Source organism: Anthonomus grandis, chromosome 22 (genome assembly GCF_022605725.1).
Source record: "Anthonomus grandis grandis chromosome 22, icAntGran1.3, whole genome shotgun sequence".
Lineage (NCBI taxonomy): Eukaryota > Metazoa > Arthropoda > Insecta > Coleoptera > Curculionidae > Anthonomus > Anthonomus grandis.
The window spans coordinates 33,449,494-33,473,352 of NC_065567.1; the positions used below are offsets into that span (position 1 = coordinate 33,449,494).

At 31.4% G+C, this 23,859-nt stretch overlaps 1 protein-coding gene across 4 annotated transcripts; it reads right to left on the reverse strand.

Moving 5' to 3' along the window:
• Positions 1 to 834: 834 nt before the first annotated feature.
• LOC126748261 (major facilitator superfamily domain-containing protein 8) lies at positions 835 to 23,647 on the reverse strand. Of its 4 annotated transcripts, XM_050457368.1 has the most exons (10): positions 23,242 to 23,647; positions 22,692 to 22,835; positions 14,074 to 14,300; positions 13,772 to 14,015; positions 8,084 to 8,284; positions 7,817 to 8,035; positions 7,475 to 7,665; positions 7,264 to 7,418; positions 6,979 to 7,204; positions 835 to 1,578 (listed from the first exon to the last, which is right to left on the reverse strand). In XM_050457368.1, the coding sequence occupies exons 3-10, from the start codon at positions 14,266 to 14,268 to the stop codon at positions 1,264 to 1,266; spliced, it is 1,746 nt and encodes a 581-aa protein (XP_050313325.1). In that variant the 5' UTR covers positions 14,269 to 14,300; positions 22,692 to 22,835; positions 23,242 to 23,647; the 3' UTR covers positions 835 to 1,263. The 4 variants fall into 4 exon arrangements, with proteins under 4 accessions (XP_050313325.1, XP_050313323.1, XP_050313326.1 ...); XM_050457366.1 differs by lacking the exon at positions 22,692 to 22,835 and having other exon boundaries at positions 23,242 to 23,646; XM_050457369.1 differs by lacking the exons at positions 22,692 to 22,835; positions 23,242 to 23,647 and adding an exon at positions 14,650 to 14,810.
• Positions 23,648 to 23,859: the final 212 nt, after the last annotated feature.

Genomic DNA, 23,859 nt, shown 5'->3' on the forward strand with positions numbered 1-23,859 from the left:
GCTACTTTGCTATTTGTCCTTTAGGGTTTTTGCATTAAGACATCCATTTCAGAGAAGCATAGTCAATCCTAAGGATGAATCTTGACTATAGAAATGTTTATAGAGATGTTCAATAGCTTTTACTGCCGCCAATAGCTCTCGTCTAATCACACAATAGTTTCTTTTTGACTTTAATAGCATTTTACTGAAATAAGGCGCTCGTTTTTTGAAAAGTCAAAAAATGTTAAATACCAGAAGAACTAACAACATTTTGAAAAAAATTTATTCGACTTTTTTGTTGCAAATAACTTGTTTAATTACCTCTTAAAGTTTGGCGGTTTTTATAGTAGACACCCTGTATAATAAAAAATTCATGTAAAGGTAGCGTATGAGGTCTGATGTAGGGTCTGATTAGCAGACCCACAAAACATTTTTAAAAAATTTAATGGGAGTTTTAGAAGTTGGAGTCATTTTAATTACCTTGCAAACGACATATGCTGCGTTCTCAACTTCGGTTGCTGGCAAATTTCGAATTGTTGCGAAGATATTCGAAAAAAAACAAAATTTTAAAAAATCGATTTTATTTATTTTTTCTAGACTTGTTTCATATCTGATTTTACGATCATTTGCACTTTCGCATCGCCACTTTTTTCGTGCTACATGATAGTGTTTTTAGATTTTAATACGACGTTTCATCTTTTGCCAACCAGTTTCAACTCTGTTTTTTCTTACGGGCGCCACATTGAATTTTTAAAATCTCATGTAAAATTTGTTTTTTGTAAAAATCCGAATTTTTTTAACAAAATTAAATGTGGTCCATATATCCTAACTGATAATAGCAATAAAACTCAAAAATTAAAGAAAAATATTTAATATAATACATGTTTAAAATATAAAAAAATAAGTATGTACAAACAATAAGCAAAAATAATATTTTATTTCTTAAGATTTACTGTAAGTAGGCACATGCATAATATTGTCACCTTTATAAAAAAAAGGATTAAAAATATGACTAAAAATAATATTGAGCATATTAAGGTTTATAATGTAAGTACATTTGCATATAGACTAATAAAATAAAATTCATAATAATCATAATATTTAAAAAAATAGAGAACCTATTAACTTATAAATTATATCACATATATAACACGCATGCTCCGGATAATACATAGGTTAGAAGTAATTAGGTATAACAAGAAAATAATCTTAATGACTATTCTCAACTAATTAAGGAAATTAACATAAGTAACATTTTACAACGTAACACGTTTCTTCGTAACGTTAGCTAACATCTTCATTTTCGAAAGCTGCTTGCTTGGCTTCACTATCTTTCTCAGATCCTTTCAAACAAACTAACTCCTGCATTTCTTGCTCTTTTAATGTTTCTTCTTTATCTGGATTCTTTTGCACTGTTGGATCTTTTGGTTCTAATCTTTTATCAAAGTACCAAAGCCACACCAAGCTTATGGCCATCATAACTGACGTCATACCGAAGGTCCATACAGTACCATACTCTTCGTAGACATGCGTCACGAAGATGGGACCCATGACTCTTGATAAACAACCTGCTCCTGTTATTAAACCCATCCAGACACCCTGAAAAAAGTAATTTTTTAGAAAAAATTGAGCAAGAGAGAAAGAGTCTGTGAAAGACATAAAAGTACTGCAAATGTCACAGTTCTGTCTATCAACTGACATTAAAAAATATCATCAAGGTCAGAGTAGAGGATTAAGTAAGGGTACTAACTACCTTATTATTTAAAATAATAATAGAAATTTAAAAGAAGGAGAAAACGAAGAAGGATTCTTACTAATTTCAGGAATCATTCTCATATAAAATATCAGTATAAATTTTATTCGTTAAAAGATAATCTGAAGGAAAAATTTTGAAACCAAAATGAACTTGCACTAGTGAGTTGAAAATAGTAAGAGAATTCCATGGTATAAAAAAGATCTTTGCAGAATATACCCCAGTAGCAATAAAAGTTTTCATGTTTACTTCTATTTTGTTTTGCTAGATTCAATAATAAAGATGATTGTCTGATGAGATTCTATGGTACAACATAGTTAATGATGATGAATCAAGTAGCACCATAAGTTGCATTTGTTGAGCCATCTTAGTTTAAATGCTTAATTTAGGAAGAATGCCATGTATTACATATTGAGGTATTTCATGAAATTCTTTGAAGAAACTTCCTCAGCGTTTACTTCTGCAACATCTAATTCATTAAGTATGATCGAGTTGCTTAATGGATTTACTGGATCATAATGAAGTCTTGAACTCCATGGTACGATGAGGAAAAAGTTATCCGTAGAATAACAACAGAAAGGCTACTGCAGCAGCAACTTTTAACCTTAAAAGATGTATCATCTCAGGGTTATTCTTGACATGTCCTCTCTGTTTTGCTTTTTAATCCAAGGAAAAATCTAAGGACGATAACCAGGGAAAATCATAACAGAAGTATGAGTTAGTGCCGACTATGGATAACAGGGTACAAAATGAAAAAAAAACGAAAAATATTTCATGTTTTCATCAGGATCGGATATGGCACATCGATGAAAGATGTTGAAAGAACAATAATTCCTAGTTTAATATTTGATCCTTGTTTCAATCAGATAATTGACCCAGAGACTAAATCATTCATTATATTCAAGATAATAGAGAATATTATTGATGGGCTCATAAGAATTTGATGAAAAGGATTTGAATGAATTTGTGATAATCAAGAGATCTGTCTCTTCCTCATTTAGTCGAGGTATCAAGAAAAATTTAGAAATTCTAAAGCTCCAGAGTTAAAATGTCATGGAATAACAAAGATTCAGATGATAAATACTGAAAATCGTAATAGGCGTAAGAGTCAATGTTGATGATTATGAAGAATAGTATACAAAACCAAAAAAATTAAATATTGAAAATTTTTCGTCATCAAAGTGATGGTAGTCAGATGCTCCGCTATTAAACTCATCCAGATAATTTAAAAAAAGTAATTTTTTAGAAAAAATAGAGCAAAAGAGAGTGACAGAGGATTGATAAAGCTCTAAGAGTAAGACTGTAAATGTTACAGTTGGAATATCAGATCAAATTTCCTTTGTCAAAAGAAGTCTTTGTCACTGGAAATATTCATAAATCAGAGTCAATTTTACTAATGATTTAAGAAAATACTTGAAAATAGTAGGAGAATTTATATGGAAGAGAATTCCATGGTATAAAAAACATTTCTGAAGAATGCACCAGAGTAGTAACAAAAGTTCCCATTGTTGTATCTTTTCGTAGTAACTTCTACTACTGCTATTATTTTGCTCCATTCCATACTTAAGATGATTATCTGATAAGATCCCATAGTACGCCACAGTTGATCATGATAGAGCTCTTCAAAGAATACAGAGCCGAAACAACAGAAGTTGCAATTGTTAAGTCTTCTCCTGCTTATTTCTTCTATGTCTTTTTATCTTGCTTTAAAGTTAATTTAGGGAGAATTCCATGATATTCTATGAAAATTCCAACTGTGCCAATACTCTATTCTGCGATATCCTCTTGATCTTGAAGCTACTGGATCGTGACAAAGGCAACTATCCAACAAATTAAAATTCTACATAAATTTAAATTATTCAAATCTTTGTTCTCTCGATCTTTCTTGATGCATTTATTGTGCAAAAAGAAGGAAGTAATAAACAACCTTTATAGATTTATATAAATTTTATGTAAAATATTTTTTCTGTTCTAGAGAATGTAGAGTATTATTGATAAGGGTATAAGAAGGATAAAAGATTTAAATGAAGCTATTATATCAAGAGACCTATTTCTTCCCAATCTTGGTGTTGATGAAGTTGATGTTGAAGTTAGGGATATAGAGGGATTAATAATAATAAATATTGAAAATCGTATCAGGAGTTCTTGCTCCTGTTATGATTGATGAGACTCTTGTCAATATTGATGATTATAGAACACAGATTACAAAAGCAGGAAAAATGTAAATATTAAATGTTTTTCGTCGCCAAGGTGATAATAGTCGAATTCTCCTGGTATTAAACCCATCCAGACATCCTAGAAAAGGTTATTATTTAGAAGAAATAGAGTAACAGAGAAAAAGAGAGTGGGAGAGAGATGATAAAGCTCTAAAAGTACTGCAAATGTTACAGTTCCATCTATCAATGGCCATTTCAAAAATACATTTGTGGTCATCAGGGTCAGAGTAGAGGATCAAGTAGTATTAAAGAAGATGCTATGCAAAGTTAGTCTAGTCTTTAAAACAAGAAGAAAGTCATTTAGGAAAAGAAGGATTTTTACTAATTTCAGGAATAATTCTCATCAGATGGAATATCAGACCGAATTTCCTTTATCAAAGGATAATCTGGAGGGACTATTGAGAAATCAAAGTGAATTTGCATCGGGTATTTACATAAATACTTAAAAATAGTAAGACAATTAAAATGGGAGAGAATTCCATGGTATAACAAAGATCCTTAAAGAGTACACCACAATAGCAACAAAAGTTCCTAACGCTGTATCTTCTCATGGTTACATCTACTGTTCTATCGTCTCTATATTATTTTTCTTTGTTTAATAAGACACAGATGTCACAGTACTCTTCAAAGAATACACAGTAGCAGTAATATAAGTAACAATTATTGAGTCTTCTCGTGCTTACTTCTTCTATGTCTTTCCATCATATTTTAAAAGATTAATTTGGCTACAATTCCATGCATTAAGGTATTCCGTATTGAGGGATTTTATGTCAAATATTCAGCAACGAAATTCTTCGCAATGCCTTCTTGATCTTGCTTAATGTAGTAACTGGATTATGATGAAGATAACCATTCAAAAAATTATTGTTCTACTTAAATACCAATGAGCAATCCATGTCAATACATGGCAGTATGGCAGTAGTTGCAGTAGCAAATTTTAACCTTAAAAATCTTCTCGTGCTTACTTTTAACATGGTCTGTCTGTCTTGCTTTATGATCCAAGAAGAAATGCATGGTATTACAAAGATCTAATGTTGATAAACACTGACAATTATAACAGAAGTATGAATTAGTGCTGACTATGCATAACAGAATATGAAATGAAGAAAAATTAAAAATGTTTCAAGTTTTTTCAACCAGTGTGGATATAACACATAAGCGATAGAGTGGCCTAAGTCGATGAAAGATGTTGGACAAAGAATGATTTGACAGTCTCCGTTTAATCCTTAATCTTTCCTCCCAGAGGGTAAATCATTACTGATGGATGAAGTCATAAGAATCACATTTCACATCACATTTAAGGAAGAACTTGAATGAAGCTATAATATCAAGAGATCTATCTGTTGCCCATCTGGTGTCAAGGATCAGTAGTTTACTAAAGAATGAAGTTGGTGTTCTAGTTTTTTAGATATTAAGAAAAATCTTATCAGTGAAAATTATAACATGAGTGAGAATCAATATTGATGATTATACAAAACCAAGGAAAATTTAAATAATAAATATTTTTCGTCACCAAGGTGATGGCAGTCATATACTCCTATTATTTAACCGAGCCAGACAACCTAGAAAAGAATCAGTTTAAATTTCTTTCGTGAAAGGATACTTTGAAGGAAATCTTTAGAAACCAGAGTGAGTTTGCACTAAATATTTTAAAATAACCCAGCAGCAATAAAATTTCCAATGTTGAATTTTCTATAGTTACATCTACTACTATATCCATATTATTTTGCTCCAATCAATAATAAAGATGATTATACAATGGGCGTCCATGGTACAACACAATCGATAATGATGAAGAATACACAGCAGTTGCAATAAAAGCTACAATTATTTAGCCCTTTCGTAATAACTTTTTCTATGCCTTTCCAACCTACTTTAAAAAGTTAAATTAGGGAGAATTCCACGCTTTCCTATATTTCATATTCAGGAATTCCATGTCAAATATGGTCATGAAAACAACTATCCAAAAAAATTATGTTCTACAGGAATATCAATGGTTGAAAGATCTGCTATCTTTATCCTTCTTGGATAAGGTAGACTCATGCAGCAAAATGAAGTCATCAATGAACAACTCATATAGATTTATGTAAATGTCAGCAGAGAGAATTGTAATGCAAAAAATAATACCGAAGAATACTCAACAGGCTACCGCAGCAGCAACTTTTAACCTTAAAAGCATAACTTTTAACCTATAAAACATATTTGATGAAGGGGGTCTATAGCAACAAGTTATGGAAGCATCTACCTTGTTTATTTTAATACATATTTGAATACATTTAATCTCGGAGAAATTTAATATGTTTGCTTTATGTGATTTTTTATATACACAATTACCCCGTCATTTTTGTTTAAGTGAGAATAACTGTAAATCAGTTTAAAATTAGGTAGATCAAAGAGACTTAACTCATGTTCATCCAAAAGAAAAGTTTCTGACAATGCATGTTTAATCTGACAATAAATGTTTAATGAATTATTCTTTCTGTTCCAGAGCATGGAAAATAATATTGATTGAGATTATAAGAATTATTACAATTAGCAAAGGATTTGAATGAAGCTGTGCTATCAATAGATCTAATCTTGCGCATTCAATATAAAGAATAACAGTTTACTGAAAAATAAAGTTGGTGTTAAAACTTCTTAATATGAGGAGATCTTTTAGACTGCAGCTAAAAAATGTAGAAATCTTAGCGATCCAGAGAGAAGTTTAAGTTAATAACCAAAATTGAAATTTTGAGTGTTTTTCGTCAACAAGGTGATGATAGTCAGATTAAGATGCTAACATCAAGTCAATAGTCTAAATATAGTTCATGTTTCTTTAATCTAAAACATCCCAAAAAGCAAAAACCTCAGGTATATCAATAATTCTCCTCAATAATTCTCCTTCAGATCCAATTTCATGAAAGCTCTATTTAGTCCAAAACTAGCTTGAAAATATTCCTTTCACACAATACTTTCGTATTTAAAAATAGGTAAATGATAATTTGCCAACTTTGCACTTCAATTCTTAGATCAGACAATCCATGATCTTACCTGAGGTCTGGCTCCTAATACCTTAGAAAATAAGGTCTGGATAAGAGTTACCCCTATAGGATATCCCAATACCGTTAGCACATAACAGACTATGAACTGAGTATAGCTAATGGCAGGGGTGTAATAGCACCATTCTTGGTTTGAAGGACATCCAAGTAAGTCATCTCCGCAATCTAATGTCATGTTGCGCAGCTCTTTTTCACTTGTTACATTTGTTAGTAGAACTCTAAAATGGATTTCCTTATAGTACATTAATAATTTAAAGAAATATCACTGAATTGTTACCTGTCATATTGGCGAAGACTAATATTTAAGCTATTATAGTCCAGATCATATGAAAGACTAGAGTTTTTAATTTGTTGTTCACAAAACCTTGATAGATTTATTTTCAGGTTGACATCAAATACTTTGGGCGGAGGTTCATTAAACGGGATGCACGTCTATAAAAATGTTTTTCTATTAAGTTTTTAAAATATCTAAAATGTTAATTTCTTACCAATCTTCCTATGACCATAAGCAAAAACCCAATCCAGATCATCAGCTTGACTTCAGAGAATTTTTTCGAGAGTATTGGTATGGACGGAAAGGTTAGTATCGATAAAAAGGCACATATTGACATTAGTATGCCCATGTATGATAAAGACTTGTCTTTGGACCATCCTAGCTGGTCCATTGTCAAAGGAGTACCTATAAATAGAAACTATTACAGCACAATATAATCCAGGAAGGTTCACCAAGAAGTACAAAAACAATCTATGTGTTTCTAGGGAATAACTTGTGTCACATTCCTGGAATGTTTTACCGGTTCACTAAATTCAAACATTGTCAATCTACTCACCTAATGTTTCCAGTAACATGAAATTAAAAACCATAACAAAAAAAGCAACGATTAAAGTCCAGGCGGCAAAATAATCAGGTTTCAAAACTTTCAACGCCTCTTTCTCGCTCTCTTTCCCCTGATTAAACATGGCTTCCTTAGCAGCGATCTTGTGCTCTTGAAATACTTTCGGTAAGAAGAGGCAGACATTAATTATGGCCAGGAAAACGTTAATCCAACCTAAATACATTTAATAAGTACTCTTTCTAATAAGACTTAGTCACATACCAGTGGCTGTATACATGTTTAACTTCAGCTTATTTGGCACCAACCAAACTCCTTTATCTCCTAAAGGTACTACAGCCGCTTGGATGGCAGGTCCCACCACAAAACCCAGTACCTGCGCCAATGAGATCATTGATACAGCTTTTGTTCTTTCTGAGTATCTTGTTGCTGCTGAAAGATATGATCGACAAGCGGCAACACTGGCTAAAAGTCAGAATAAATCATCGATATTAATAAAAAAATTTAATAGTTAAGTTCATTTATGTGAGTGAAATTTACAATAAGTCTAAGATAGATCTATAAAGAAAATGCATTGTGCATTTTCTTTATAGAAATGCAGAAAGAAAATGCAGCACAAGTGCTGTCATTTAAAATGTCAAAAGAAAAATGTCAATTTAACTATCCCAGTCTGACATTTTATGCATTTTTCATTTAGGCTTAAACCCAGAGAATAGAGAAAAATATTCATGAGCATATATAAGAATTATCATATTTAGCAAGGGGTTTGAATTAAACTACCAATCTACTATTTTCCATCTGATATTGGAAATGACCAGTTAACCGAAAGATGAAAAAGTTGTTGAAAAATCAAGATCTCAACTACACCTTTTACCAATTTTGAAGAGAGCATCATCATTTCAATGAAAGATAAAGGTGTTGATGTTTCATCTTTCTTGGACATAGAGAAATTTATTGTGCGTTGACTATTGGGATGAGTATTTCTTCCCTGTTATAGTAAAAATGCATCATCAGGATTGAAAGTCCAAGAATACGCTGATGACAGCAGAGAAAACAACTGATGTAACTTTTATTAGTACTTCAATAAATTAACTATTGAATGGGGAATGTGATGGGATAAGAAGAATGATTCAAGGGTACTATGAAAATCCTTTTGCAAGAATATACTTATAATGCGGTTACAAGAGAGAAAACACATAATAAAGCAGACTTATTAAAAACTGATCAAAAGTCTCAGATGAAGAAGTTGATGTTGTACCTTTTTTAGATATCGACGACGCTTTTAACATTAATAGACTGGAAAATTAAGATATCAACAATCTTTCTTAGGCATATAGAAGAATCGTTTTAATTACTAAAACAAATGCAAAGCTAAGATTATCTCTTAAAAAAGATGAGTGTTTTCTTCTTGTTATGGTAAAAATTCATTATCATAGATAAAAGTCCAGTCGTATGCTGAGAAAGTGATGCTCTGACTTTTATTAAACAAACACGATTTTTTTAAATTTTGGTTCAACCTCTTTAAAAAAAATTATAAGTTGTTTATTCCAAGTAGTTGATGACTATAAGTTTAACTGTCTGAAAAAAAATTATCTATTTTCGGCAGCTGAGTTCAACTAAGCTGGTTCAACTTTCTGGAAAAGAAATATTACATTATTTATTTCAGGCACTAGAGGAATAAAAAAGAAAATATTTTTTCTGTTGGATTTTGCTTTAACTTCCTTTAAAAAAATTATTATAGTTATCTATTTCAGGTAGTTAAAGACTAAACTAGCTTAACTGTCTAAATCAAGTTATCTATTTCAGGCAGATGAGGACTAAAAAAGTTCACCTTTCTGGAAAAAAATATCACTGCAGTTATTCTAGGCAATTGAGGAATAAAACTGAAAAAAAATTGTTGTGGGATTTTACTTCAAGTTCTTTGAAAAAAATTGAGTTTGTCTACACCAGGTAGCTAAGGACTAAAAGAGTTCAAGTTTCTGGAAAAGAATTGTTACTTTATTTATTCAGCATTTGACAAATTAAACAGAAAATATTTTTCTTTTAAATTTTGCTTTAACATTCTTAAAAAAAATTGAATTTATTATCTATTAGGGGCACTTGAGAACTAGACTGGATTATCTATTTCAGGCAGCTGAGGACTAAAATAGTTTATCTTTCGGGAAAAAAATATCACTGCAGTTATTCTAGGCAATTGAGGAATAAAATAGAAAAAAAAATTCTTTTGGGATTTTACTTCAAGTTCTTTGAAAAAAATTAGAGTTTGTCTACATCAGGTAGCTGACTCTCTAGACTAGGAGAGTTCAAGTTTCTGGACAGGAAATATTACTTTATTTATTCCAGACAATTGAGGAATCAAAGAGAAAATATTTTTCTTCTAAATTTTGCTTTAACATTCTTAAAAAAATTGAATTTGTCTAATACAGGCACTTGAGAACTAGACTGGTTTAACTGTCTAAATAAAATTATCTATTTCAGGCAGCTGAGGACTAAAAAAGTTCGACTTTCTAGAAAATAAATATTAATTTATTTATTCCAGATAATTTAGCGAAAAAATTATTTTTTTTTTAAAGATTTTTCTTTAACCCCCTTAAAAAAAATTACAATTGTCTATCTCAGGCAGTTGAGGAATTAAACAGAAAATATTTTCTTTTGGATTTTGCTTCAACTTCTTAAAAAAATTACAAGTTGTCTATTCCAGGCAGTTGAAAACTAAACTAGTTTAATTGTCTGAAAAGAATGTATCTATTTTCAGCAGTTGAGAACTGATACTGTTCAACTTTTTGGAAAAGAAATTACTTTATTTATTCCAGGCAGTTGAGAAATAAAATAGAAGCATTTTTTGCTTTTGCTTCAAATTCTTTGGAAAAAAAAAATTATTTATTTATTCCAGGCAGTTGAGAACTGATAAGAAGAGTGTAAAAGAATACTGTAAGAAACCAAGCATCAACTAATGGGCTGATAATAAAAGAGAGAGCCAATGATAGTTCAAGCTTCATTTGCTCGATTCTCTTTACTGCTGTAGCAGGATTTTTCAAAAACTGCCTTATAATTTACATATATAGATACACAAAATTCTATATGCGTCCATTGGGCCTCATTTCTGTTTAAAGTGCCTGAAATAAATAAAAAAATATTATCAGTTCCAAGTAGTTGGTGGTAGATGGTCACAGTGAGTGAAGAGTATGGATTTAACACCAATAAAACAAAAAGTTACCTTCCAGGATTACTCTCCAAGAATTCTACAGAGAAACAATCTCTTTTACGACTCTCTATGTATTAAGTTTCTTTTTGTTTCAAGTGCCTAATATTAAAAGGAAAATTTTTCTAATTCCAGGCATTCGCAGCAATGGCTTCTTGGGTAAGTGTGTCCAATGTGCAGGTTTGATCTTTAAGGTGGCCACTGACTTTAAAGTCTAAGATCTCAAAAACCGGTTGGAATATTCTCATATAACAGAAAGCATTATATTCAGAAAAGCATACTCTAGAAATCTTATATTTGATTAAAAATAATACACATAATAAAGGGTGTTTTTTGAGAGGCGGAGAACTTTCATTTGGCAACACTGTTATTTATGACAGCCGACCTGACAGTTCTGGGTTATTTTTAGATTAGTTTGGTTTGGCAATTCATCATGAACAGACTCACGCCGGAGCAACGTTTCCAAATTGTTCAAATTGGAAACGTGTAACAAATATTTTGAAAGACATGGTTCTATTCGAGAAACACATCGGGCATTTATTATGGTGCCCATAATCGTCCTTCAGAGAGATTAATTCGAGGAATTGTTGATCGTTTTCGCCATACTTTTACTCTAGTCGACAATACGCATCTCGTAAGACGCCGTACAGTGCGCACGCAACAAGCGATAGCTGCTGTGCAGCACAGTGTTGATAATGATCCAAATGTGTCAATTCCTCGTCGTTCTCAACAAGTGAACTTATGTCCATCCACTTTATGGAAAAATTTGCGCTTCAAAAGATCTCGGATTGCGAGCATATAAAATTCAACTTGTCCAGAAGTTGAAACCCCAGGATCTTTTTTTGCGCCGTACATTAGCTGAATGGGCGGAAGGAAAGATTGCTGTTGATACACGATTTTATATGGAAATTTTGTTCAGTGATGAAGCACACTTTTGGTTAAAAGGCTATGTAAACAAGCAGAATTGCTAAATTTGGGGGGATAAGAATCCACGAGCTTATGGCGAAAAACCGTTACATCTAGAAAAACTAACCGTTTGGTGCGCTTTATGGGCCGGTGGAACCATTATGTCTTCAGAAATGTTGATGGTCAGAACGTTACAGTAAACGGTGAGCGATACAGAAACATGATAACCAACCTTTTTGTGTCTCAATTGGAAGCCGTTGCAGGCGTTGCAGAAATGTGGTTTCAGCAGGACGGTGCCGCGTGCCATACAGCGCGCCAAACAATTCATTTACTGCAAGAGACATTCGAGCAACGAATAATTTCAAGGAATGGACCTGTAAATTGGCCAGCTCGTTCGTGCGACTTGAAGCCATTAGATTATTTTCTTTGGGGCTATGTTAAGTCGCATGTCTAGGCTGATAAACCCGAAACACTTGAGCACTTGGAAGCCAACATACGACGCGTGATTGCCGAAATACAGCCTGCAGTACTGGAAAGAGTGTGTGAAAATTGGACCTCTAGATTTCGCCACGTACGCGCCAGCCGTGGGGGTCACATGCCAATATTGCATGCCATAATGCACAAAATGTTGTGTTTAATTTCAATTTAAAGTTCTTCGCCTCTAAAAAAACACCCTTCAGTTTCGGCACTATGGATCTTTTTGTGTAGATGATTTACTAGAATAGCAATACTCGAAAAAATCATACTCGATCATTTCTATTCTTGACTGCAAAAGTATATGACGTGAAAAAATCCATAAAGAACGACTTATTGTGCAGTCGGTAGGATACATATACAATTTTCTTGAGCTTCTGAAAAAACGTTATCTATTATAATTCTCCATGTATTAAGTCTCTTTCTGTTTCAAGTGCCTGAAAGAGAAATAAATATTTTGCTTATTCCAGGCAGTCAAAGCAGTTGCTCTTCTGGTGTTCTTCTGGAAGGCAACATAGAACTACTTGAGTAATTCCAGGCAGTTGAGAATTAATATTAACTTCTCTATATCATGCATATAAGTCATTGGAACGTTTCTCAAAGCTAAACATAATGGTGGAAATCATATCAATCTTGTTGGCACAAAAGAAGAAATTTTGAATATTGATCTGTACAATTGTAGAAGCATACATATATACCAAAATGAGCAGTCAAATTTATTTCTTAAAAATTGATGTTCATCGAAGTTTTAATATGATAGAAATTTTATTAGTGTTAAACTGATTAAACTGATAATTCGAAATGAGTTGGTATGCTATGAGGTTAAATAGGAATCAGTTGATATGCAAAAGAAAGAAAATATTATCAAGTAAATATGGGACGAATGTCTATACTAGAATTTTAAATCAGAAGTAAGAAGACTAAGAATATAAGATTTTTGCAAGAGAGGTGAGCATCATCTCTCTTGCAAAAATCTTTGAATCTGTGATTGAAAATATGTCTTGCAACCATTTCTTGTCCATTTTATGGTCCTTATCCAATGTTTTAGCCATTAACCCCAACAAACTATACATTTGCAGCATATTGATATGTTATTGATAATATAATACTGTTAAAGGAAAAGTTGAATAGTATGTCAAGGTCGTCTAGAAGGTTGTGAAACCCCTCACCGTTTAGCAAATGTTTACGCTGCTATTTAAAGCATTACAGGTAATTAACCTTAATTTTATTATATTTTGTTTAACTGTTAACTTTTACAATTTGCTTGAAAATTTTATACATTTGGGAGCAAGATTGCGAAATTTCGCGCAATTTTCACATATTAATTACATATTTTTTTTTGGGCACTTGTAAGTCAAATTATTTCTTACCTGAACTAACTCCAACTAAAAATCTACTCCAAAGCATCCAATGTTTGATATGATCATCAAAAAGTTCTAGGCAAGAATATATGGCACTAGCTATGGTAAAGAGTAGTAATGAGAATATTAATGGTATCCTAATTGACCCTAACTTGTTACTCCACCAGCCCACTAGGGGTGAAAATAACATTTGTCCAAAGGGGTTGGCTGCTACTATGAATCCCATAAATTCTTTACCAGCTAAAGGGTCTAGCTAAAATATTTGATTAGAATTAGAATTTTTTAATTTTAGTAGAGATTTTTATATGTACCTTATCTAAATATGGCCATACACCAGTAACGACAATACTAAATCCTAAGGACATAATAAAAATTGTAAAATAAATCACATAAATCGACCGCCATCTTTCCTTATACTGTAAAGGAGTCTCGAGGTTCTCGTCAATATTTAATTCTGCGTTGTTCATTGATTTAAAGAGTTTCCTGATTTTCGTTAACCAAGGCATTTTGACGTTTATTTGTGTTTATTGAGTTCTAGCTAAAACAAAAAAAAATAAAAATTATTCCAATGCAGATCTATAATTTTTGTAGATCAAATATGGATTGTTATGGCAACCTCAAACTGACGTTGTATCAAAAAGTTTTTTTATAATTAGACTGTCATATCAAAAAACACCAAAGTCGTCAAAATGTCACGTTAATGTAACGTCTTTTTACAATAAAATGTATCAGGGTAACCTTAATTACAAGCCACTATTGTAGTCCTGTCTAATTTCTACCATTTACTACCTAACAAACAATTTAATTTATCGTAAAAAACAATGTTTTTTTTTGGTCACTTGAACTAGAACTAAGTTAGTTTATGGTCATATTTGTACTTTAAAAACCTTAACGATGTAGCAGTTATTCCAACGTTGGGTGATTTGGGTTGCACAATGATGGTGTTACGTTAATATGAGCCAGGTTTCGAGTTTCTGTCAAAAAACTTTATTATGATATTAACTTAAATAAATATGAAGACAAATTAACTTAAATATAATAAAGTAACGCGAATACTGATGCAAATTCCGTGTAAGGTAAGCGCAATTCTATGAACTGTTCAAATTTTTAATCTGTCAAATACATTTAATGAGTATTTGCATTGTTACGTTATGGTAGTGTATTAAAAGTCAGACTAGTAAACAGTAATTTAATCTTGAAAATCGTATTATTAGTATAGGGATTATTTGAATATTTTGAGTGCATAATAAATGGATCTCAATAATAATGTGACTATAACAACCAGTTTAACAATAGAGCGACAGTTAAAAAAAATTAAAGACCTTCAATGTTTTTTTTTGATCGAACAATTGTTGTGTTATATTTATTTAACATTTTAAACGTTTATTTGGTAGGGGAGACTGGAGTCAATTGAACCATTTTGTACAAATATTTTTTTTCTGGCTAGATAAATACTATAATATGATCAAAAAATAGGTAACATATAGCTGGGAACTTGACATACTTGACCTAGTAGTTAAATTTGACTATAGATAAGCGAAAAAAAATATGCAAATAAAAATAAGTGGTGGAGCATAATGTTTCAAACGACCCCGATCAAGGGTCATTTGAAACACATTATTGGGATAGTTGTAACAAAAGCAATATAGATTAAATTAAAAAAAACATTGCTTTTTATTTTCTTTTATTATTCAAAAAAGACTCAAAATCATATAGAAACTGTAAAAAATGCATCATAACAACAACAAAAAAATAACAGAGGCTAATATTCTGCTTATGAGTAGGAACATTAAACAGAAACGTAAGAACATAAAATAAAACTTAGGGAAAAGTTTAAAAACAAAAAACAACAACTGGTAGTTTTTATAATATAGATGTGTAACACTTAACTTTCAATTTTTGGTCAGTCACTTTGGCAATTATGGCAAACATAATATGTGAGCTCTTGTGGTGTGCATACTTCATGCGACCACATTTTGCAGTTAGTACATCGGATCCACTGTTCACCTGGCTTACTTTTATAAAATGGTTCAACACAGGTCGGTAGAATTTTCAGATAACTTCTTTCTTGTTCTCACGGGTGCTTTTTTTGGGATTTTCTTTGGACCCTTCTTTTGTGTTTTCTTATTAGCTTCTCTCTCTATTTCCTCCTTTTCCGGTGTATCGGTGTACACGGTTGACTTCCTCTTTTTCTTTCCTCTTGCGTTTATTTTTCTTGGTGAAGCTTTTCCGAAAGGCCTAACAACTTCTGGTAAAAACGTGTTATTTTGGGTGTTTTCGGAAATTTCACAATTTTTTAGGCCCCGAGAAGTTGATGGCGTTGGGTTTTGAAACTCATCTTCTAAGGTTGGTACAGTCAGATTGTTTCCTGGATTTGAACTAGGATGATCATTTGGAGGTTCGGTTGAAGGCAACCTATTGGTAACAGACGTAGATGAGGTAGGATTATCAAATGTATCTTCCAAAGTAGGATCTGTCAGATTCAGATTGTTGCCTGGATCTAAAGCAGGTGAAACTGAAGGTTCGATTGGAGGCAACCTATCTGTGACAAAAGATGGCGAGAAATCTGTCTCCGTAAAAATATCTCTGTTAAAAGGATATATCCCTCTACACTTAAATCCGGCTTGGATATTGCTTTGTGTAAGAGCTAAGGGCAATGATGTTGCGACAATTCCGGGTAAATTATATATAGACATCGGTTTACCAGGGCGACTACGAATCCAACCATCACAAGCAGAGTTTATTGCTTTCTTAAGAGGACCGAAAACTGTTCTATCGAGGAGCTGACATTTATGCGAGCAGTGGGGTGGGAAAGAAAGCATTACTATTCCATGAGTTTTACAATAGTCTAGAGCTTCTATACTAATATGGGATGAGTGGTTATCCAGTGTGAGTAGAACCTTATGAGCTTGTGAAGAATTTGTGTGCTTTTGAAAGTGTTTTAAGAACAAGACGAACTCTTTTTCTTGCATCCATCCTGACCCGTTTCCAGCCCCAATACACCCTGGTGGACCATCACGAATAAAATGATCCTGAAACCGCAGTCGAGGAAAAATAAACATGGGCGGAATCGAGTTGCCTAGTGCGTTTATTGCCACCGTAACTGTTACGAGTGTACCACGTTCTTGTGAGGTAATTGCACCCACTTGTTTCATGCCTCTTTTTGCTACAATTCGATTTGGTTTCTGAACTGTTGTCACACCAGTTTCGTCTACGTTGTAAATATCCTTTGCTTCAAATTTGTCTCGATCCAAAACTTTGGCAAGATTATTAAAAAATACAGAAACATTAGCACAATTGAAGCTGGTTGCTCTGACTAAGCTGGTTGCTTGTGGTGCTCTTATTAATAAGTCACGGTGTCTTGACATAAAACTGGAAAACCAGGCTTCTCCTGCCATGCCGTTTTTAATCCAAGTGTTCGGTTTATCTATATCATATTTAATGGCTAATTCTAACGCAAGTCTCCGAATATCTTTGGTTGACAGACCTTGATAAATGTCTGCAGCTTTTTTTAGGTACATGATTTAAAAAATAACTCATATGTAAAAAATAATTATTTTGTGGTTTGTTCTGTAGGTACAAGTGTACAAGTACATAGTAATAATTTTTACAATAAGATGATAGATGATTGTTTTCTTATTATAAATGTACTTGACTATTTCACTGGAGTGAGTATAGGCTAAGATCCACGAAGTAATAACTTGTCTGTAATTCCCTGCTTCCTTTAATGAAATATATTAAGTGCTAATTTATAATAACATGTTATATAATGTAATCCTAACTAGAAAAAGAACCCAATATTAATTTCTACACTAGCACTTTTTTACCCATCTTACTGACCATCTTTTTTTAACTAATTTAAATATTTGCAGTCTTGGTAATTTTTTTTTAAATCTTTTGATTATTTCTAACTATCTATTTGTTCATTTTCTTTTTAAAGTTTTCCTTCTATGTGGTTTGTTTAATTTTTCATTCAGTTGTCTGATTTATAAGTCCGACCCAATCAATAATGCCATACGATAAAATAAATTTTACCATAGTACACAGTACACTGTTTTTGTTGTAAAAATGTTTACTATTCTTGTGATTCGCTTAAACAAGTATAATAAAGATTTCAGCTTTTTTGTACGCGATTGAGTATGCTTATCCCACTTTAATTCAGAGTCTAATTCTAGCCCTAGGTAATTAGTTGATAATGACTTGTTCATTTCTTAATTCAGGATTAATAGTTAATTGGGAGCTAGAAAATAGAACCTACACCGTTTGTAGTGTACCAGTGTATATTTTTTATCTACCTTGTTCCATGCATCACCTTTTGTGCGGTAAACAGCGTCATCTGCAAATTACGCCATTTAGATCAAGTGCTAGTAGATTATGAATAATATTGAAGCGATTAAAATACCTTGTGGGACCATATTCGGTAAATTCATTTTCTATTTGTACAACTTGCGTTGTTCTAAGTAGCTTTCTATAAATTTAAGTATACCCTCGGATTCCAGTACGTTTTAGCTTTCCGTGACATATAGTGTCGAAAGCCTTTGCTAAGTCTATAAACACTGCAGCACTTTCTTATACGTGTCAATTGATTGGTATATTTTCTTGGTTTGCAGATATCTTTGCGAAATCCAAATTGTTTGGGTGACAAGATATGGAATTTAGTAATAAAATTTATCGATTTCTTAAAGTTTTTTCGAACACTTTTGAGCCAAGTTTAATATTAAACCTATTGGTCGTGAACCATATATGTTCGACCCTTTTTAAATATAGGTTTTACGATTGCTGATTTAAATAGTCTAGAATAATGGTCGCTGGAAAATGCTAAAATTATTATGTATTTAATTAAATCACCTATTTCTATTGATTCTTTGACAAAATTGCAATACTGCAATACTTTTTCGAATATTAAATTAGCAATTTTTTCCTTAATTAACCGTGTTTATATTTGTGTTATAATTTGTCTGTATTATATATTGCCTGAATCATTCCATCCAAGATCCATAGTTTCCTCTCATTTTGCATTTTTATTGGTTTTGTATAGCTTGATTGTTCAGTTTACTTAATTTACTTACTTTATGTATTGATAAATGTTTTTTTTTCTCTTGGTTTATATTTTCTGTTAACAATATATATATTTACTGTTTATGTCTACGTTCTAAAAATAATGTTAAATAATGCTTTAATGTTCTTTTTTATTTTCAATCAAAAAACGTATTTTCCAAATAATTGTTATAATATACAAAAATCCTATTACGGTCCTGTCGTTCTGATTGATGGCAATTATTAGCCTTCAGTACATGCGCGTGCGTTTCATCCATAGCTTCATAAGTACACATAATGAAATCGAGCGCATGCGCAAAGTGATGCAACAGGACCGTACTTAAGATTGTAAATGGTATCAAATAAAGCTTGGAGTAGGTGCTTTTTTATGGATAGGGATATTCTATGAGAATTTTAGGTATGTTTTCTGTATCTCAAAAGCTTATGGTGCCTATTTATTTAATTTTAAATTAAAACAAAATATTCCCTGATTACACCACTAGTAGCTTGAGGGTTTTTAGAGATGTACATCTTATAGGTCTCAATTAATCTCGGTCTTGGTCATCTCAATTTGATCTTTCATAGAGGATTATTGGAGTTTAACAATCTTCCAGCCAATATCAAACTGTGATAATTTAAAATAGGTCAAAAGGCTCTTGAGAAAGCTTATTTTAAGTAGAGATTAATCCTTTGTATATATTTTTTAACACAGTTTTAGTGCTGTTTTATTTTACATTTTCAACCGACGAATAAGCTTAATTTTAATTTAAAGTTTTATATATTAAATTTTTTGATTTCAAGGCTTATTTGTCATATTTTTTCTTTATAAGTAAAATTAAGTAATTAATGTGTCGCCAATAGATAGCATTTATCCGTTAAATAAATACATTATTATATAGATATGTCTTGCCCTGAAGATCATGCAAATAAGGCATCAAAAGGTCGCAATTAAAAAAAAAACGTCTTAATATTTAATTTTTTTTGAATTATAATTACATTAAATATCTCAACAATAAAGTGATGTTACATAATAGTATTCATAATTAAAAATATGTTTATATAAATAACAAAATAATTTTTGTCATCGAGTATTCTAATTAACGACTTGACAGGGTAATTGGTAGTCCTCGTTTAGCATTATCCATATAGCATAAATATTTTTTTATTTACAATTATACAGTATTAGTAGGATAACGATTCGGTTCAATTAGACCCAATTAAAATTATTTATAGACGGTAATTTTATTATGTAACCTAGTATATTTGTTTAAATAATTAGGCTTTATAATATATGTACTAACAATTGGTTAATTTATTCTTTTGTCTCAACAGAAACTTGATTGAAGTAGAAAGTGATTCATTATTTTGTTACTATTATCACACTATATACTACTACTGCTATTATAGTATTTATGACTAAACTCAATTACAAATTCTTATCCTCTACGGATGCATGCCTCCCACATTTTGAATTATCATAAATAATAGTAATTTTATTTAAAGTTTGAATTTAAATTAATAAAAACGAGCAGAAATGTAATATGATTAGATCAGGTAATTTTGGCGCCCAACGAATAGGTTCATTCATTGCTATCAAATATTCTTTCGATTTTCCTATGTTATTTTTAAAATTACATGATAAAGGTTATGAGGTATTTAATTATTGTCCTGTAAGTCTTTTTTTCATTATATCCAAAAAATAGCTTAAAAAGGGAAAAAAATATGTGTATATTTACGCATAGGCATATTGCACCAACATATAAGTTTTCCCTCCTAAAAAAATTATCTATTCATTTAATGTATAGTCATCTCTGTCTCACACATCATTTTATTCATAAATCAACCTTTGTCTCACTCATTATAATAAAATAAACGCTTTGAACTGAGATCAAGATATAAAAGCCATAACTGTTTTACAGCATAACGAGTTTCGTGCATTAAAATGTTTTGGGTTTTTAAAGGTAATTTAATAAGATTTAAACAAGAAGATTTTATAGGTTTGGATTTCGGTTTGATTTTAATCATTGGGAAGGAAGCATCAAAGAGCTTAACAATTTTTGTGTGAAAGGAAGATAAATCGAAAATAGAATTCCAGGACTCAAGAGCTGAAAGTTGACGAAACTTATTAAAGTTATTAATACCAAAAATTCGACCATATCGCTGTGCAGATACACTACATTCCTTTTGTATATTTGCTATTTTACATAGTATAAACTCATGGTCTGATAAAGCAGAATTTGCGACTGTACACTCCACGGAGTCATATGGAAAATTAGAACAGATATAGTCAATAATAGTGGAGCTTGTTGACTGTGTTATACGAGTAGAACATTTTACATGCATATGTATATTAAATGCCCCCATTAGATGATCGAGGCGCAGAGTAAAGACAGAATTTTTATCATTAAAGTTGATATTAAAGTCTCCTGTAAGAATTACGTAAGCCGCCGATGGAATTTCAAACAAAAGTGCTTCTAATTTTAAAAAGAATTCGCTGCAGTCACCTAGAGGAGATCTATAAATACAAATTACATATAAGTTTATGGATTTGGAGTAAATTACAGTAAATTCAAAAGTCATTTCCTTTAGGAGATGTTTAAATTTATCTACCTGTTGAAAAGAGTGTTCTAAAAAGTTTTTACATAATAATATCATACATCCACCATGAGAAGACAAAATCCGACAAAAACTAGACAAAATAACATAATTTGGTAGATCAATAAGTTCACGCGGTTTAAGCCAGTGCTCAGTAAGTAATAAAATACTAGGATAGTTTAGGTCATGCAAAAAAAGTGAAAGTTCACTAGTTTTATGTCGCCGAGATTGAATATTTAACAACATTAGAGTTAGGTGGCCAGGTAAAACATTAGATTGAATGTGTTTTACATTTACATGATTGTTGCTAGCTTGTATGTCAACAGTAGAGAGTTGACTATTCCCAAATGTTACATCGGTGCAAATTCAATTTAATATTATTTAATTGACAGAAATCAATGAGACGCGCTCCTTATTTATGTAATCGCCAACAATGGGTACAAGCGTAGTTCCATTTAGGGATTCAATGCATCTTGAGATTTCGCGATGTTGTGACGTTATAAATGAATTAAGTATGAACCTATTTTTAAACAGAGAAGGTCCTATTAAAACTGCGTATATATTATCCAAGTAGTAGTTTCTTTTTAGTTTTTATGTCACGTAATAGGGGTAGAAAGTTAAAAAAAAATAAAACCCATAGCTTTTGTGCTCATTGGAACTTATTTTTTGTAAAAAATTTCAGGTCCCTTATAATTTCAAAATATTACCTAAATTTATAAGCGAACATTCTCTCGCAACAAATAGAACATTTCGTTGGGCGCCAAAATTCCCTGAACCAATATTATTTTATTTCTGACATAATTGTCTTCCAAAAATTCCGTTATCAAATAAACGTATACATCATTTTTGTCTTACATATAATCTTGTATAAAAATCAACATTTATTTACCTCATTATACTAAACAAGCGCTTGAAAGTGAGACCAAGTATATTTTATTAAAAGCATAAAACTTTTTCCAGTTTATAATGAAATTTATATTGATATCCTCCTAAGTCTTTTACAGCATGATGAGTTTCTCAAAACTTCTGGAAAACTAGATATATCAATATTTTAATTGCCTTTTTTTGTGTAAATATATTTTTGATTAAACAAGTTTTGTGCATTAAAATGTTTGGTGCATTCAAAAAAGCCTTAAAAAAAAGTTAAGGATTATTTTCCAATTAAAATTTATTTTCTACATACTGATGGACAGTTTAGCAGGAATCTATTCGGTTAGGTAATTTTGGCGCCCAACAAAATGATCTACCAAATGAGGAAAAAATTTAATTTACTAAAAGTCTTTAAGTACTCTATTACCTTCATCAAGTAGTTTTAATTGTTGTAATATTTCCTCGGAATATTCACTGGCATCAAATGGACCATTTTGTTGGGCGCCAAAATTACCTGATCTAATATTCTTATAGTTCTGATACAAGGATAAAAATGGTATTTGGTATATACCTGAAATATCCAGTTACAAAATTAATTAGAATTTTAAATAACACATTCGAAGAAGAAATGTTGACTTACAGCTTTAATATAATTATAACAAAATTGCGCAAAATTAAATTCACACTGAAGGGCTTTACATTAAAATCCTTTTAAAAACTGCAAATAATTGCTGTTCTTATAAATTTTAACGCGGTTTATTGCTCATACAAATTGACTTAAAACGAGACATATTTTTGAAATAGCCGACTTAAATTTACAAAGGAAAAGAATAATTTACGAATATCAATAAATTTTTACAAATGTCAAAATCCCAAAACTTGTTTTGAAGAAGTTTGAAATTATTTGAAAAATAATATAGTAATCAATTTTAATACAAATATAGCACATATTAGAAGATACAAAAATATAAACTTACCGAAATATAAATTTAAAAAAAGTAAGCCTCCTGGCTTACTTGGTAATGCTACCGCTTAAGTTCACAGATTAGCATATTTTATAAAGCTGAGACATAGGAAGCTTTTTTAACCGTTAGATGCTTTTCCGAACAAAACTTATCAACACAAAGTATTTCTTTCAAAGATCGGATCATTTGTAACTCCTTCCGTTAAAATTAAATTACAAAAAGCGCGATGACGATGCGCACCAAATATAAATATTTGATAAGTTTAAAACTCTTTAAACAATGGCGACTCACTGACTTTTGTACTGAACTTTTGACAGAAAACATATGAGAAAACAAACAACCGATCACGTATGTTATAACGGACTGAATGTCGTTGTTACGTCTCTTTCCATGTTACCGTTTCAACTTTTATTATGTTCGGAACGTATAGGATTAACTTGTTCATAGGAAAGCGGGGTATCCTTTGTCTGCTGAAATGTTAATTCTTAATTCGATGTTGCCGGATCAACTCAGAATAAATCCGACGACTTTCTGCGCATCTGTTACTTTAAATGATCTTTATAAATAATGTTTATGTTGCTTTGTGATTTTGGAATGTTTATTTTTGACCGGAATTTGGCTAATGATTAT